General features: G+C 34.0%; 1 protein-coding gene across 8 annotated transcripts; it reads right to left on the bottom strand.

Moving 5' to 3' along the window:
- Positions 1-215: 215 nt before the first annotated feature.
- Positions 216-9,651, bottom strand: LOC114386321. 8 transcript variants are annotated; one of them, XM_028346288.1, is made up of 10 exons: positions 9,457-9,649; positions 9,198-9,318; positions 7,820-7,977; positions 4,041-4,677; positions 3,022-3,444; positions 2,789-2,920; positions 1,997-2,178; positions 1,782-1,893; positions 1,380-1,523; positions 216-734 (listed from the first exon to the last, which is right to left on the bottom strand). In XM_028346288.1, exons 3-10 carry the CDS (start codon positions 7,930-7,932, stop codon positions 621-623), a joined length of 1,857 nt encoding a protein of 618 aa, XP_028202089.1. In that variant the 5' UTR covers positions 7,933-7,977; positions 9,198-9,318; positions 9,457-9,649; the 3' UTR covers positions 216-620. The 8 variants fall into 8 exon arrangements, with proteins under 8 accessions (XP_028202089.1, XP_028202087.1, XP_028202088.1 ...); XM_028346286.1 differs by having other exon boundaries at positions 604-734; positions 9,425-9,651; XM_028346287.1 differs by having other exon boundaries at positions 604-734; positions 9,198-9,314; positions 9,457-9,651.
- Between the last annotated feature and the right edge of the window lie 9,566 nt (positions 9,652-19,217).

Below are 19,217 nucleotides of genomic sequence, written 5' to 3'. Positions count from 1 at the left end.
ATAAATGTCCTTAGGAGTTTCTTAATGCCCTTAACATGAACAGAAACAACCTATTCAAACTTAAGCATATAGTTGTGTTAAATTAACATCATAGTTTATCTTCCATCGAGTCGAATTCAACAAGTTTTGTAAGTTAAGAGTGTTGCTACTCAATCATTTAAAAAACAGAAGAGTTAATCGAATCTAATATAAGAGATGAATTTATGAAAAATTCATTGATAATCAAGTCTTTGAATACTTTGGACTTTACTTTTCAATAACATCACTGTAAAAATTCTAGTTTATTACAGAAACTCAGTACTCAGTAGAAGTTAATTATATGCACCTATACATGCAAAGCTTCTTCTTGTTGTTACATAATTAGAAAGTAGAGGGGTCTAACTTGGGGGGAAAAAAATATTTAAGCTCGATGAGTAAAGATTTTATCCACAGAGCAAGATGAGGGAAGCTGCTAGTTTTAAACCATTGAACAGTAGCAGCCTAGCCACTTAACTTGCTCAACCACTATATTTAATGTACTCTTTTCAGAATATCTTCATGTTCCTTCTTATTTCTTCCAAATGTTAATGTTGTTCAACGTTGGACATAAGGAAAAGAAAGTATAATATATCAAAGGCCTCTCATGATGATGCTATGCCAGCCAAAAGTTCCCGAGAACCTGCCAAGTGTGCTGGTACATGTTGCCTTATCTCTTCAAAAGCACACAAAGTTTCTGCATCTAGACCACCAGCAAACTACCAAAACATTCCACAATAAGTGAGTCAGCCTCATTAATTAAGAAAACTGTAAGAATATTCCCTATTGTTGGCTTCCACTAAGTGATATCTTTTGGCCTTTTATGAAAATGGATTGATTTCATATGGGAATTGGAATGGGCTAGGATGATCCAATTAATTGCTACTAATTACATCATATGCAGTGTTTTAAAGTCATATATGGTTTTCTCAATTTGCTTACAAAAATGTATATTCAATTTATCTAGTTAAAACCAGGTATCTTTCTTTTTCTTCCTAATGATCTGAAAATGTCAAATTTGTAAGTTGCAAATAGGTTGCGGATCTGTCTTGCATTGACATTACTCTTCTGAAAAAAAAATGTTAATAAATTCAAAGACATGAAATGATCAATGAGTTATACATTTTCCATAACTTCCAAAATCATTAATAAGTTTGCAAAGCATGAAACAGCAATCCAGTAGTACTAAAAAGCCTACTCATCATTCAAACAAGCAAATGGTATTTGTTCCTGTGTAGGGATCCGATTTAAGATCATGCACTCTAATATGCCATTTATAAACATTTTCAAGTTGCAATGTTGGGAAATTAATTTTGATGACAAGAAAATATGCAGAATTTTGCAGACAGTTATGTAAGAAATACCTGATGAGCTCTATATGCAAAATGCATGCCCTGGAGAAGAAGGGATTCTTGGCTAGACTGTCTGTCTGAGTTCCGAGCTGATCCAAGCTCCATTGTCACTCTTTTCATATACATCTTGACCAGAGTCATAGAAGCCTGCTTTATCTGCAGACATGGCATATTTATTATTCATCCAATCAGGTTTTATAACTGCAAATTGGAAATTTCACTTTCAATTCTCTAACATAGATAATCTGTATATGCATAACTATGACCCAAGCTCTCACAACTCAGTTCGTGTAATTAAGTATGATATCTATTTATGCAGGCTAATTTCAACAACTCCAGTTCTTATCAGAAAGGCAAGGTTTACTAAGTATCATTATGGTTATCACATTCACAAAGAAACCATAAAAAGGATACCTTGGTCATGATTCCTGAATCAAGCATCCAAGCAGTTGGAATTTTGTACTCTTGGTATGAACGCATTGCAGAATTTCGCAACTTGATTAGCCTCTGTATGCTGCTCTCAGACCTATCACAACCAGAGGATAAGACAGGGTTAGTATCCTCCAAACTATGAACCTGGCATATTTAACATAAATAATTGAATACAAGATATCGATTTATTTCTAAACTTGTCTAATAGGCTAGCCATCTTTCTCAAGGAAGCTCCACATGGAATTTCTGGGTCATCCTTGAAGGAGGAAATCTCTTGCTCTAATGATTTAAGTTCGCGATACTCAACTGCAGCTTCACGTATGGCATCAGCTTTCCTCTCGGGCCAATTAAAATGCTTCAAGACTGCACGCTCATCAGCCTGCAGAAAACAGAATGCATAGCTAATATGAAACCAACAGCAACCTGGTATCAGCATAATTTCAGTTGTACCACTTGATCAAACATCATCTTAAAACACTCATTGCTTTTTGGCAATTATAATGTGCAATTATAATGTAATTATGTCTCATTTGCTGATAAATGTTTATACATGTGAGTTGTCATGTACAAAATCAATTAGTTCAAGCTTTTTGCTTAACCACCTTTCGTTATGTACCAGGCTTAAACCAAATGTACCAACAAAATTAGAAGGGAAGTATGGTAGAAGTAATACAACTCAGAAGGGGGGTATGACATTCAAGGAAAAATCAGCAATAACTTATAGTTTTTACTCTGAATTAACTAATACTAAATTTTCAGTCTTCAACGGTACAATTTTCAGATTTCAGAAACAGGATGTGCACCCTTTTTACAACAATTTAAAACTACTACAAATTTATAATGGAATAAAACTATGTATGTCATACCAAATGGGAAACTATAAATATGATGTGTCCTTATCTTAAATGACAATGAATTAACATAAATCAGCTGCCTAACTTGTGGAGAATAATTGGTTCACTGGATTAATAATTTTGCTACAAACTCACCAATGATGAGAGTTCACCATCAAGCCAATTAACAAAATTTAAGACATCTTCGATATCTGTGTAGGCCGCTTCTACCACCTTTTTTATAAGGTCATTAATAAACTCTCCTTTAGTTTCAATGTCTGCCCTTATCTGGAAAGCATAACCAATCAGTAATTGTGCATATTTAAGTTGAAAAAGACAAAATGTATAACTGTATAACCACCAATTGAATTTAAAAGCACAATGTTTACTGCTAAAAGATGAGCAGAACGGTTTTGAATTTCTCCAACAATGCTGCTGTGTACATTGACAGCTACTGGTCTCTGCTGTTTACCTGACCCCGTTGTGCTTTTCATCCCTTCTTGATTCTTTAATGTGTGAAATAATTTCACAAATGCTGGGGCCCTTTGAGTGTTATTCGCTTTTGCTATAGGCCTAGAAGGGATTGATGGTGGCATCGGTGGTGGAGGTGGTGGCAGGCACGAGTTGCATGTAGGTTTTCTTCCTGTCCTCGTAGTTGTGACCTCAGGAATTGCAGTTTGTGCTGGAATTGATGCTTTAACAAAGCCTCCATTAGTAATGGATTCCTTTTTCACTATGGACCTTTCTAATTTGTCAGCAATGAGTTTCTGAATGAGTTTAAACTTGGGGCTCTGATGTTCTCCATTTGGCTCCTTCATCCAAAACAAAAAACAGACTCATTTCTAAGGCATGCATAGTTGATGGATAACCCTTATCCACTAAACTGATGTACGGCATCATTGTACAAACTAACACTGAAAAATTCAGTCACATTTGATGATTCCAATAAATGGACTAACCATACTACTACCTCCACTCCAAAAACTTTAGCCTTTCTTTTTTATTCCAAAATTATTAATGTTTTACAAATTTCAAGTCTTATTAATTATTTATTTTTTTCCACATATGCCTCTATTTAAAATAATTAGATATGATCTTTAAGAAAGTTCTACACTTGCAAGTGGCAACGTATCTAAAAGCATTTCAACATACAACAAACCACATTTACCTCTTATATTTAATACAAGGTATTCTAAATACATTAATATTTTACCCATATTAAATTCTACTTAATTTGTATGCATTAACCTTAAACATCATGATTTTTTTAAATGAGGTAGTAGAAATTATGAACAGTAAAAAGGAACCAACAATTAAAGAGAAGAAGCAGCTTGCATTCCGAAATTCCAAGTTCTTTCCTTAAGCATATTATAACAAATAAGAAACCCATTAAGATTTCAATTCTAACCTTCTCATTGCCACTCAAAGACACCACCTTTGCTTCAGCAGCAGCAAGATCCTCAGTGAGTTTCCTGTTGTTAGACTCAAGCTCCACATTCAAGCCCTTAACTTTCTCCAATTCAGCCTTCAGAGCCAGCACTTCAGACTGCAGATTCTTTATCAAACTCTCACTCGCCTCGAGCTTCTCCATCAATTCCTTCTTACTCTTCCCATCAGGGTCCTCCTTATCCCTCTTAAAAGCAAAATCTCCAACTCCACTTCTTGGCCTTGAAAACTGTTCCACAGCATGAGGCCTAACGAAACGAGAAACAACCTTAGCCTCTTCAACTTCCCTACCCCTTTGCGTTGTTCCCAAAACCTCTTCATTGGGTTTGGCCTTGTTCAGCACAAGACCCTTTTTGATCCTTGAATTGTGCTTCAACTCTGGAGTTACGGACTTGGCTCTCCTCAATGGCGTTGACACCATCCCATTGTTGACAACCTCTGGTGGAGTCTTTGGAGGCTCTCTGTACTTGGAAGGAAGTCTTAACCGTGATGGAGTCAAACTGTTCTGAATCTTGATCACATTTTTTGTTGTTATTGTTGGTTGTGGTAGTGACGATGTCGTTGGTGATGCCAGTGGCTCTTGTTTCATGGTTCCTATGCTGAAAATGGAGTCTCGAAAGAGAGAAAATTGATCAAAGAATGACACAAGAAAAACAACACAAGAGCAACAAAAAAAAAACACAGTTCTTTGTATCAGTGGAATGGTGTTTCAGTGAGTGGCATTAATATAAGTAGTGGTTGAAGCAGGAACTTGCCACCAAGAAAAGACAGAGGAATTATGCAAGACCTTTGTATATGGAAGATGAGAATTAAAACACAATCAGTGGTAGTATAGTGTGGCCATTGACGATGAACAGTGACACAAATTCTTTGAACCTCAGTGACTCAACACAATTTGTATGTTTTTTTATATGTAAGAATAGAAGACAATGTCATAGAGTTTACAACAACTCATACGTTAGTCAATCAACTAAGCTAGATCCCCTTGACACACAATTTGTTTGTAATAAAGAGCTTTGGTGATTCTTTATTCTTTCTTCTTCTCAAATAAGTTGCACATTGCAGTGATGTGAGTGAGAGTTACCTAATCACTTGTTTGACATGGAATGAATGGAAAAAGCTCAAAAGCATGGTGCTTAACTTGGCCACCCCAAAAGAAAGTGACCCACAATCCAAAGGCAGAGGATACTATGACTCGTAAGGTACGGTTAGATTCTAATAGAAAAAAGGGACAGAAAATTCCATTGATTCTTTGTCTTTTGCTAGGTAGAATCTAGTCCTAGTTCTACCACTTTGGAGGGAATATATGCTGCTCAGGACTACTTTTAATCAATAGGAACTAACCTATAAGTCTATAACTGCAACAATTTTTCATTTCATTTCGTATTGCTTAATGAAGTTTAAACTTAATCAATAATGTACTTAAAGTTAATCAAATATCAGAATATAAATAAATGATCTATCAAATAATTTTTGTGCTTAATTTTTTCTTAAAAAAAACACTTTCTTACCGGTGTATGTATATGTTGATGTTTTAGGTTTTTTTTATTATATACTGTGGTAAAAAATGGCCACCAAAAAAAAGTCATTAGAATTGAAATGAGAAACATTTTGATAAGCTGAACTTTTGGATGTGTTGTCTATTTATCAGGCAAGCGTTGCCAAGAAAAAGAAAAAAGATGAAAGGGGATTTTCTCATTTGATTGGTTTGTATTCCTTTTCTTCTTTGGTCTAATCACAAAACAAAGAGAGAGAGAAATGTAATGCAATTTATAGAAAGGAGATACAAATTCTTAATTATGACTTAAACATTATGGACCCATTGTTTTAAAATTGAATAAAATTAATTTTGAATCAATTGATAAACAAAATTAAGATGTGTTCAAATTTATCTTATGTACAAACATAAGAAGAATTGAATACTGTACATATACATAGACAATAGCATGCATGTACCGATGACGATTTTGCCATAAAAGGACTAAACCGCTCTTGGGTCCCAAAAAAAGTTTTTAATTTTGGCCTTCTACATGTTATGGTGTGACTCCATAGAAGAATTTGTCACGACCTATACTACAAGAGGTAGTGTCAACATCCTTAATTCAATGTGCGAAACAATTTCAAGGCATGATCTTCGTCGTTATTTAGTAAGTACAATAGTACTATTGGACACTAAATCCTATTCCCAAAAAAAAAAATTTATATATATATATAGTGAGAGAGAGAGACGTGTCTTCTAAGGTGAAATTACTAGTTGGGTGTTATTTTTGTAACCTAAAACTGTATTATAGAGGGTAGATTGGGTTGGCGAGTTTTCTGAAGTGGGTAGAGCTTAAAAAAGAGAATACTTAATTTCAAGTTCATGTTTGGTGGTATTGTGTCTTTCATTGTAGCTTAAATTGCAAGTAATAACAGCCTCGTTGGTTCATTGATCGGTAATGCGTTTCCAATTGACTTAACAACTTAAGCACTAAACAACTTTTTTTTTCTCTAACCATGTGGGAAAATAATGCTTTGATTTGGGCTGAAGGAAACAAAATGTCACTTGCAAGCATGGAAACAATCTTTAAGGATACGGATTCCTCTGCCTTAAATGTCAAAATCAAACTCATAGAGGTCACACTCTTTACCTTGTCCTTCACCGGTAATTACAAATTCTTCGGATTAGGGACCACGGATTGAAAAAAATATCATTATGAAGGAATTAAAGACAATGCATATACTTTGGTGTGTTGGTCTATGTTGAATGCATCAATGTGAGAAATGCAAGACAATGCACATTGCTAAAAGGCACATGCAGCACATTAAAATCTAATGCATAGATTCAAAACACTCAAGTCTCAAACTCAAGAATACCATTAGTCCAAACATTAGTAATAATTATCATGATGATAATAACTATAAAAAAAAACTATGATTTCGTCAACCCACACTAGAAGACAAAAAGGTAGTGGGTATCATGAGTTTTAGCCATCAATTCTTTACTTGACGTTGTTAAAGCAGAAAAAAAAAATAGTAAGTTTATTTTCGGTTTTCACAAGAATGATTCGTTATCAAGAATACTTGGATAAACCTATATGTGTAATTTTAGAGTTTTAATTAAATTTTCTATTGAAGTGTTCAATTCATCGATCAGTAAACTTGATATACATTTATATATCAACATATTTATATATCAACACATATATAGTCAATAATGAATTTATAAATTTAAATCAACGTGTTGGTAGTATACTTTCTGTTCTCTTGACATGCATGTAGACTTTTCCAACAACTACAAGTCTACAAAATTAAGAAATTAACATAGAAAGAAAAACACTATATCCTCAGGAACACTTGAGTATTATTATTTACAGTAAAATATGTTTTAATTCCTGTATTTTTATTTATTTTTAGTCTATGCAATTTAGTTCTTAAATTTAAAAAAAAAACAAAAGTATTTTTAGTTCTTGGGCTTACTTCTCTTCAAGTCGTGAGTAAGGACTTAAAATAAATTTTTTATAAAATTTAGAGATTAAATTACACTATATAAAAATTTAGACATGAAAAACAATATTCAACAAAAATATGGGATAAAAACAGATTTAATCCTATTATTTATCAGTGCTCCATCTTGAAAATTCCAGCTTAAGTGATCTTTATAAGGAATGAATGGATTATTCTTATTGCATTCCCTCTAATTTAAAAATAAAATTAAAATAAGCAATGCTGAATATATATTATTTATGTACTTTTACCTACCTGGTTGAGTGTAAGTGGAATTTGATTTGCAGGATGTTTTCACTAGCAGATATGTGGGGATTATTACTCACATGAAAGTTTGCCAAGCCTCGTATCATTGCAAGATGTTTCATGTAATTTGTTGGCCATTAGTGAGAAGGTGTCACGTGAAATTAAACCTGAATGAACTACGTACATCAGCCTATATGCGATCGTGTATGAAATTGAAATTAAGAGAGACTTGTGTAGCAGCTCCGGCCCCCATATTTTAGAGCCATTGCATGCTACACACTGTTCAAAGCAGGCATTTGGTTCCACGTCTTCCAGAAGGACATAAACAAAATTATAACACTTGTATTTTTTACATTTTGTCTAGCTTTTGAGACCTGTGGATTCATTTCAGCTTATTTCTTCGTTATACTCCCTCCATTTTTTTATACAAGAATCAATTAATTAATTTATAAAAAATTAAAAATGATTAACTTAATTCGTAAAATTAATTTTTCTACATTTATATATAATTTTCAAAATTATTAATATATTAAGAAAACATGATATTATTTTCTCAAATATTTTTATTAAGTTGAATTATTTTAATATATTTTCTCACTAATATATTTATTACTTTAATTTTTTCGGCTATACATTTGAAAAGGAAAAATAAGGTTTCCAATATATTCAGTATAAGAGGCGAAGTTAAATTTCTAAAGAGCTTAAATATTAATATATTCTATCTATTATTTATTAAATTCAGAAAAAGGACTCCTAAAATAAAATTATTTTGCAAAAAATAATTAATATAAAACTATTTTAAATTTATTCTTATTTATGTCGCTAAATCAAAGTATATATAATAAGTGTGCAGAAAATAAAGTAGGTTTTTATTCTAATTACATAATAAAAACTCAGCATATGCTAGGCACAAATGTGTGCCTATATTATTATTCTGAAGTTTCATTAAACCCAAATAAAATTAGACACTTTCGGTTGGTTAGTTTCCTAATTTCAGAAAATAATTTTTTTATAAGATTTTGTTAACTAGTATTGTTAGAACATTGATTAAAAAATTAAAAAGGAGAAAGTATTTAGCATTTGCCTTTCTAATAATCTCAACTTTTGGCAACTTTGCTGTTTGATGTCAAGAGAAAAGAAAACAGCTTTTTTTTTTTCTCCCTTTTCAAACTAAATAAAGAACAAACATATGTATTCTCCCCTGGTTATGAGGAGAGTTTGAGCCTGCAGTTTTCAGTGTTTGATCAGAAGGGTCAGAATATACTTATGCATCACAGACAATAAACACACAGATGGATATGTACTTCAGAGAAAGTGGATCTAATTAATTAAAATATTCAAATTAGTTATTGTGAATCATAAATTAAATAAATAATTGACCAAGTACCTGTCTTCATGTACTTATACTTCAGAGAGATATATTGCAATTTTGAATATTAGCTGCCCTTGAATCATTTGTCGAGCCTTCTAAATTTCTGACACTAAAACTCCTTCATGTCATCATCTAGCTAGAAAGATGAACATATATTAGTTGCATGCAGGAATTGATTAGCTATATATATGGCTTAAGGCTAAAAACTTGATAAGGCGAATATGCATGACTCATAAAAATACCAAGATAGCAAGAAAGAGAAGTAGAAAGGCACCGTGAAGCTTTTTTTGCATTCCAATTTAACTAATGTATGTTTCTTTGCTTCAATTGATCTTTGGTTATGAGAAAGAGTTGAAAATATAAAAGATGGAGAGAAAGGCAACGTGGGAGGAGTGTTAGGGGGTTGATGAGTAGGTGATTCCCTTTGAAGGAATACTTGAAACGCATAAGAAAATATTGTTCAAAACTTTGCCTGCGGTTAGTTGTGACTTCACATCACACAAGGTGCCATTTGTTACTGCGGTTGTGACTTAAGAAATGTCATTATACATTTGTTTGTTTGAAAAGCCTTGTCTTATGCAATTTTGCACTTGAATTCACGTGCCTAACATTACATGTCTGTTGCATAAAGAGGTGTGAACACAAAACTCATCCCCTTTACCAGGTGGGTACCAGGGTTTAATTAAAAGTACGTATTAGATGGACAGCATTTGAAGGAAAAAAATATAATACACCGCCTATTTCTTTTAAACACGTCATCCATCTTTTTCTTTCTATTCCAAAAATACCTTCAAATGAGTGAATTCTCAACTTCATACCCCATTACAGTTTACCTATTGTCACTGCATTCTTGTTTCTCCTCATGCTCTTTCTCTTTTTGTCACTCTTCCTATTTGAGTCTTTTGTTTAGAGTTTCAAGTCAAAAGATAAGGTACATTTAATGCATAATGGGAATTAAATTTTTACCACTAAAGTTTAGGTGGTTTAAATGTAAAGTGAAAGATTACATTTTACTATATGAAGTCTATTTGAATGGTTTGAATGGATGTATTGAAAGTTATTTTTGTTTTAACTTTCAAGAGAACTTATATATTATAATTGGAGACAATTTTCACTATAAATAGAGAAGACAATTAGTGGAGAAAACACACATGAATAAAGAGTGTGTGAGAAGAAAGACTGAGAAACAAAATCATTTTGTTGAGAAAAAAGTATCTTCGTGTGAAAGTGTTAACACTTCTTGTAACTATTGAATGAGGTACTTGAGTTTGTAGAGTGATACACAATTTAGGGTGGGTTATAATCATGTAATATTTATTGTGTTCTCACGATCTTTTGTAAGTGTGGTTAATCTTTTTTAGGGAGCGTTGATTATCCAACAGTGGTATTAGAGCTCTGGCCGAGAACACACAAAGGTTCGAGATACCGTTGTTTGATGAAAAATAAATTTTATGATTTGGCAAAATACTATTCAAGACCTTTTGGTGCAACAATGTCTTGATTAGGTTGTAGAAGATAAAAGGTCGATTTCTATAAATGAAACCAAGTGGACTAAGATCCAAAAGAGGGTTGTAAGCACGATTCAATTATCACTTGTTCTTGAGATAAAACACAATGTGTTGAAGGAGACAACACAAAAGGCCTTGGGGGAGAAGCTCGAGAATATTAATGTGTCAAAGTCATTAACCAATCGCCTTGTTCAAAGATGGAGTTGTATCAACTCAAAATGGAGATGGGAGGAGATCTCCATGACCACATCAACAAGTTTAATCAGCTAGTAAGCCAATTGTTGAATGCGGATGATAAACTCTATGATGAGGAGCAGGCACTGTTGTTGTTGGCCTCACTATCAAGGTCCTTCAAAGCTTTGGTTCAAACGTTGCTTGTGAGAAGATCAACTTCAAAGTTGGATGAGGTGACCGTCGCTCTTAGAGAAAATGAGAGAAAGATGAGAACTGAAAATGTTAATGATGAACACCATGCACTAGCTGTGGTGGAATCTGAGAGAGGGAGGAATCATTAGAGGAGACATGATGGGCCAAAAGGAAGATCAAAATTGCAATCGCGTCCGCAACAAGATATGAGTAACATACAATGTTACTATTGCGTGAGAATGGTCATGTGCAAGCTGTAACACCCCCATTTTTGTAAAATATATTAAAAAGTATATTATTTAAAAATAAGTAGAGTTTTAGAAAAATAATGAGGTTTTTGTAGTTAAATAAATAAGGAGAAATAGTTTTATTAATTAAAATAATTGTTTTAAGGTAAATAAAATAAATATGTGTTTTAGAAAATTGAAAAGGATGTTATGTTTATTGATTTGATAGGGAGAAAATAGAGTTCCTTTTTATAAAATAATAAAATAAAGAAAAATAGAGTAAATAATAAGCTCAGAGTACCCTAACTATAAATAGAAACATATTAAGTGAGTTTTTACATTAAGATATGTTTCTACACTCTTTCTTCCTCCCAAATTCATTCTCTCTTCTTTCTATCCTAAAACCCACTCTTTTTTCCACATACACTCAAGGATATCCCAATAAAACTACGATCTCAAACGTGTTACAGTTGGATCATCCTGAAATTTGGTCACCAGGTTCGGAACTCAATTTTGCACAATACCACCACTGGGATTTACAAAAAAATGTCGGTAGAGAGAAAAACTCCCCTCTCACCGAGACAGTGAAATTGAGGCTTCAATCGCTTCTCTTCTCTCTAATGCTTGGAAACCCTAACAAAGAAACCAGAGGAAAAGCTTGAAGAATATTAGGAAACTGTTAGAGACACCGATATTGCTGCCAGACAACGCACGTGAGCCCGCTTATAGGTAAGGGATGAGTTATTCACAGTTGGGGAGCAGTGGAAACACATTTAAGGATCCTTAGAGGATCAATTGAGATGGGTTTTGTGGTGTTTCTAAAATTTTGATTCTAGTTTTACAACTATACCTTTGAATTATATATGTTTGACGGGCAAATTGATGTCCCGATGCGAAATTATTATGAAATTGATGTGTTCTTGTGTTGAGTGTGAATCCTAGAAATTAGGTTTTTTTTTCTAATTAGCATGAATTGATGAAATTAAGTAAGGAGAGATTTACTATAAGAGGGACTAAGATATTGATTTTGTATTTTTTTTCCCTTTTGGTGCTTTTTAGGGATTTTTTTATATAGTTTGGAATTAATATTATATTTTGGAATTAGAATACGCTAATAGAATGAAATTCTAGATTATTGTTTTGGTTTTAATATTTAGTATGAGTTCATATATTGTTCATATTGTTATTCTTTAAAATTGGTCAAAGTCTATTTCGCTATAAGGTTCTTCGAAAGTTTTAGTGAATTCATGGTGCAATTTTGTTTGATTATATTTCACTTTATAAATTCATAATTAGAATATTTGTGGGTTTAGTTATTTATATAATGCGTGTGTTTATAAATGTAATACTATTTGTATATTATGAATTATGATTAAGATTGAGTATAAGTGGCAAGTTGAGCATATCTTAATTTGTACGATACACGTGAACATGTGATGGTGGATTGTGATGTTAGGAGGTGTTAAACTGTGGACATGAGATATGGTTGTGAATAAGTGTGTGGTTAATACATGACATGATATTACTTGTGTTTTGAGTTGTGAATTATACAATAACCCGACTGATGTTTATCTTGAGAAGAGTGTTTATGCGCGAAGTGTTAAAAGGAAAGTGTAGGATTCCAAGTTAAGAACCTGAGGTGTTAAATTGTAGCGCATTGTGTTAAATATGTTTTGAAAATAAGTGTGAGATCGTGGGTGTTGTATAATTTATGAGCAATGTTTTCATGCAAAAGTTGTTTTAGGGGTTGGACCTGAATCAGGAAGGTGAGGCCCTAACGGATTCTTTAAAGTCTAGGCCTTGGGGTAAATACAGTAAGTTTAAGTGTTTCTTTAAGCCTATGTTGATCCCATATGATTGGAGCATTCTCGCAAAACAAAGTGACCTTGACTGGTTACCTTATAATTTCACTTAGTGAGAGTAACCCAACATACTCATTGTGTAGTGTGTCTTGTTATGTACTTCTAGGCACCCTAATGTTGTTTTTCATTGACATGGTACTGCATTGCATATAGGATTGAGTCTTAGTGTACTTGTTGGATAACACCTGTTTAATAATCATTGTGACTTGTTACGTGATGATTGGTAATGAATTGTGTGAGTATGAAATGCTGTGTTGTATTAGAGACATGTTATTCTGAACACGTGATTAATGTGAAAGTGTGGAATGTAATTTGTGATTAAATCCTTGGGGACAAGTTGCGTTATGCAATGGGTGGTAAAATAATGTGAATTGTATTAAGTTGAGCTTGTTATACTTATAGTATATGTATATATGTGTTTTTCACTACTAGTAAATAAGCTTTTAACATCGGTTATTTAGGACTTTCAACATCCGATGTTGAAAGTACCAACATTGAAAGTATTATTGTTAACATCGATTTTTGAAAACTGATGTTAACGTAAAATTACAACATCAGTTATTTGAATAACCGATGTTATATAATAAGAATTATAAAAAAAGTTATATATGTTCATATCAACATTGGTTTTCTAAAAAACCGATGTTGTTAATGGCAGTTAATATCGGTTTTTTAAAAATCCAATGTTAAAAAACCGATGTTAACTGCCATTAACAACATCGATTTTTTGGAAAAATGATGTTGTTATTGTAACTCTAAAAAACCTTCAATCTCGATTTTTTTAAAAAAAAACCAATGTAGTTTTTTTCAATATGCTGTATGTTTTTTCAATAACTCTAAAATTAACCTGTAAAGTTTAAAAGCATACCACACAACATATAATTTTGATTCTATTTTGAAACAGTTTTTACCAAAAATTTGATGACAAATTTATTAATTACTATGAATTAAAAGAATATTTAATGTTAAGGAGACATGAATTGTAAGAAATGTAAACTAAGTAAACTACAATTACAAAATTGTCAAAACAGTCTAAGTTTCATTTTTAACTTTGAAATAATACTTTGCCCACTAGATGCGAAGCGCCTTCAATCTTTCTGGTTTCAATGGTCTAGCATCATTGAAATATTGCATGATATAATAAAACATAAGTTAATAATATAATACCAATCATAAGAAAATGAAATTTGTTTGAATTAAACAATTACCGTTTCCCAATTATTCTTGAAACTTCCTAAGATTATAGTTGACATCCAGTGCATGATGTAATACCCACACTCAGTGCTTCCTTTTTGTCTATTACACTAAAAACATTATGAAATTTAGATATTCAATGTTAAGTACAAAATAGTCTACATAGTACTAAAATATAAGTAGAAGCATTATTTAAATCACTTACTTTAACAACAATCCACCTAGCACCAGCCTTGGATTTACTTTGTGGAGTATCCTCAAGTCCTTTCAAAGCACTATTGAATACAAACATGGATGCTTATTGTACAATTAAACTATTGATGTTCCTAACTAATGCTAATGCAATTGTATTGAAAAACAACACTAACCTGTTAATTAGTCCTTTGAAGTAGTTGTCTGGCCTATTATGCAACGAACAAAACTAGATGACAACATTTTCCTTAGGACTGCGGCTTGAGGAATCCATACACATCGACATTCCCCACTCGCATACTTGTCTCAGTCATATGCCTATTGTTGTTATTAGCATAAAGTAAATTATGTATGAATTTAAAACAATAAGTTAGGTAATTAACAATAATGTAAACTAACTTACAAAATCCACAATTGTATAACAGAGATGATAAGACATTGACCACTGAGTGCTATTCCAGGCAGATCTTCATGTTTTATGTACAAGGGGAAGTTTTCATTAAACACCCCGAACACGGTAGCATTCCACATAACCTGCAACGACTTCAGAAAAAGTTATGGGATGTCAATGTCATCAGATACAAGGGATCATCGACATCATGATCCGGCCTATTTGTAGGTTTTGCCTGTCCCACAGCTCCCTGTGTATCTAACATAGTTAATTAACATAATTTAATTACAGTGAACACTTTAATTGAAAAAAGAAGCATTTAATGACACTGAAATACCTGTTTTGATAAATGCTTGACAAGATGTGTTGACCAAGCAAGGAAGGTGTTAAGTGTCTGCCCCAATAACTTAACCAATTCAGTAGGTATAGGAATAGGAGAATCTGCATCTCCAACCTCCTCAACACCAACCTTGACTTGATCATGCAGCAAAGGAATGTTGTGAACGGTTGTGGATCCCTCATAAACTCTTCCTAAGGCAACCAGGCAGGGAGGATTTTCTTTGATGTACAACCTGTATTTGTCTGAGTCACCTGCGTCTGGATAATTCCTTGAGGTATCAACACAATTCTCCTTTGTGCTGACACGAGCAGCTAAAGAACCAACCTCAGGCTCAGGAGGCAGTGTGAGTCCTCATGATTGCATCTGCGACTGAAACTGGGATTGCATCTGGCTGAAGGATAACATTAGTTGTCAAATCAATTTTTCTATGATCGACTCCTCCAGTTGGTCCCTAATTTGTTGCGTCAGCTGCTCCAGGTCTTCGGGAGCCATGGAGGAAGACGTTCTGGTGGTCCTTGGAGCCAGTCCAAAGTATTGCTTGATCATGACACTGGCTCCAACAACACGCACACGACTAGGGTGTTCTGGTCGCCCAATGGCAGCAGTCAGTACATCCTGACGTCCATGGGCGACAAAGGAACCCTGTGAGGCCTACTCCTCCAACGAATCCTACAAAGAACACATTTATTGGTTTACTGAATCACATAATAAACATAAATAATTGCAATTAATAATTGAAAGTCACTTACAATCTTCTCAACAATTTCTCTGCTGCCTCAGACGTCATTTGCCTAGTTTTCTTGGTGCGGGCTATCTTCCATTTCACACGTCGTCTGATGGGAGATGAAGGATCAATCACGGTGTTAGTGCTTCCAGATTGAGCAACTTCCTCCAATTTTTTCTTTCTCTTCTCATCCATCAACTTGTTTTCTAAATATTCATAACCCCCACGAGACAACACGCGAGGGGCAGTGTTTTGTTTCTGGATGGCTTGTGCCTTCTTTCGCACATATTGTACAAATTACTCATTATTGAAAGTTATCATTACAATGTATAACAGTAAGTCAATTTACAGTTTAAAACAATGAAAATCACAAACTTAACTCCCATGAAGGGTCTCTGCGGGTCTGACAAAATTGGGCCCACTTCTCCTTGCTAATGCCATACTTTTCGCATACAGTGTCTTCGACACTTTCCTTGTTGGCTACAAGTGCCCATTTCGACGTCAAATCAAACTTAAATTGTCTCCACCACTCCCCCACAGTCTAAAGTATTTTCTTTTTTTTCCTCATATCAGATACTTCAGGGATATCAAATTCATCCTAACAAACAAAAAATTACATTCTATTGTTACTAAATTACAATTTGATTATCAATGAACAAAATGAAAGATTTAACTAAAATACCTGAATATCCTCTCATATCAAATCCTTCTGAGCAGCAGGGACTTGTTTTCAATTCTTGTATGTGACATCCACCTTATCACGAGTGACGATCCCCCAAATATGTTCTTAACTTCTTTTTATGGGGACAATCGGCTTTCCCGGTCCCATGATCGACATGGACTAGCGGTCTCTCTGCCCCAACTAGTCTAGTCGCCAATGATGTTAGCCATGTGGATTTTCTTGTCCGCTTCAAGGTAGATGGCGACTATGATGCTACACCAGTAGGAGAAGGAGGAGGAGGAAGAGAGCTGGGTGGTGTAGCCATTTGCCTGTAAAGAAAAAAATATTAGCTAATTAACATTATCACAAAACTGAATAAGTTATATAAATGAATGGACTGAAATGAAATACATAATAAGAAAATTACATTAGACGATGTTAATTAATTCTCCTTTATTATGATCATTACGATTAGCATGAACGTCATCAACTTCTTCTTCTCCAACGATGTTAGGCGACATTTGTGTGGACAAAGGACTAACATAAGTATCAATGTATGAATTATCATCTTCAACATTAACACCAATTGTTTTCCCGTGTAGAACCACTGACCACTTTTCATCACAAGGGTCTTGAACATAAAATACCTGTTTAGCTTATTCTGCCATGATGAAAGGCTCATTCTGGTAAGTGGGCTTCTTTAGATCTACCAATGTAAATTCTTCATCATTGGTCCACACACCGGTGTTGTTGTCAACCCATTTACATTTGAAAACACAAACAATAAATTTGACATAGTTAAGCTCCCAAATTTCTTTAATGAAACCAAAGTAAGGGATGAAAGCTACACGGGGATTGTCATCATGTACACTAGCGAAGTGTTGAGATTCAGCCCTTAGGGTGACCCTACTATTTTGCATTGTACTTTTCTTGTCTTGTGCTTTTGTATAAAAGGAATACTTGTTTATATCGTATCCTTGCTAAGTTATAACACTTCTTTTAGGCCCATATGCTAGTTTTCTTAACATTTCAGAGGCATTATCATTAGCAAAGATTGTATCTTTAAACCAATCTAGGAAAGTCTTGTCATGCTTTTTCAAGACCTAGTTCTTTGACATTTTTGGATTACTTTTTTTCACTAAACCTTCATGGCAAAGTATGTATGGAAAAACTTCATTATTGTTATTCAACACATACAAATGAGCTCGTTGCAAATCTTCTACAATTGGAGTGATAACATGTAGTCCTCTTGAACCCTTACCTCCCACTCTTTCATCATGCTGAGACTCAGGAAGCCCAACAGGTTTAGCTTTTTCAATGTACTTTGAACAAAATTCAATGGCTTCTTCTGCAATGTACCTTTCAATAATAGATGCTTCCGGATGATGTAGATTCTTGGTATACCCTTTTAAGATCTTCATGTACCACTCAACCGAGTACATCCGCTGCAAATAAACAGGACCACAACATTTGATTTCTCTTACCAGATGAACAACTAAGTGAACCATGATGTCAAAGAAAGCAGAAGGAAAATACATCTCCAACTGATACAATATAATAGCAGCCTCATTTTCCAGCTCATCTAACTTCACAAGATCAAGGACTTTGCTACATATGGCATTCAAGAAAAAGCACAACCGAGTTATGGTTAATCTGACTTTGTTAGGCAAAATGTCTCGTCCCAATCATCTTTCGTCTTGCCTTGAATGTTAAGGAGTGTCCCAGTCATTTTTCTCCACATGCATAACATCAATACAATGTCTAACATCTAGATCAGACCAGTACAAAAGATCAAACAAAATCAACCTCTTCTTCCATATGCAAGTCTTACTTTTTTCCTTCTTTTAGGTCTTTCCAAATATAGTATTCAGGTGTTGAACCCGCTGGAAGACCTGGTCACCAGTTAATGGTATCGGTGCAGTTTCATGCTCTTGACTTCCATTAAATGCTTTTTTCAATCGCCTGCAAGGGTGATGAGGTTTTAGAAAATGTTGATGCCTAGTGTACATTGTTTTTGTACCATGTTTTAGTTATATGTAGCTTGTGTCTTCTTCACAGATAGGGCATGCACGATGGCCCTTAACATTGTAACCGCTCAAATTCCCATATGCTGGAAAGTCACTAATGGTACAAAAAAGCATTGCACATATTTGAAAAGTATCATTTTGAAACCCATCAAACACTAAAACCCCTTCATCCCACAACTTTGTCAAGTCTTCAATCAATGGACTTAGATAAACATCAATGTCATTTCCTGGTTGTCTTGGACCCGATATCATCATAGATACCATCATGTATTTTCGCTTCATGCACAACCAAGAAGGCAAATTGTAAATTACTAGCAAAACTGGCCATGAACTGTGTTGAATTCTTAAACTGCCATATGGATTCATTCCATCACTGGCTAGTCCAAGCCTAAGATTTCTTACCTCTTTGCCGAAATCCAAATACAAATGATCAATCTTCTTCCCCTGTGAGGAGTCAGCCGGATGGCGAAGCATTCCATCGCAATTTCTCCCATTTGCATGCCATGGAAGGTCTTTTGTGTCGTCTTCATTAGCAAATAGACG

Source organism: Glycine soja, chromosome 15 (assembly GCF_004193775.1).
Source record: "Glycine soja cultivar W05 chromosome 15, ASM419377v2, whole genome shotgun sequence".
Classification (NCBI taxonomy): domain Eukaryota; kingdom Viridiplantae; phylum Streptophyta; class Magnoliopsida; order Fabales; family Fabaceae; genus Glycine; species Glycine soja.
The sequence above is the reverse complement of the archived record's forward strand: the minus strand, read 5'-3'. Positions and strand labels throughout refer to the sequence as shown.

Excerpts from the sequence above, each read along its gene's own strand:
- LOC114386321 (XM_028346286.1), bottom strand. The coding sequence starts at position 7,932 with ATGAAACATCTTGCAATGATACGAGGCTTGGCAAACTTTCATGTGAGT. Across the intron at positions 4,678-7,819 it reads TTCCACTTACACTCAACCAG|CATAGGAACCATGAAACAAG; the intron begins GTAGGTAAAAGT and ends CTCCATTTTCAG. Across the intron at positions 2,921-3,021 it reads GTTCTGCTCATCTTTTAGCA|ATAAGGGCAGACATTGAAAC; the intron begins GTAAACATTGTG and ends TATGCTTTCCAG.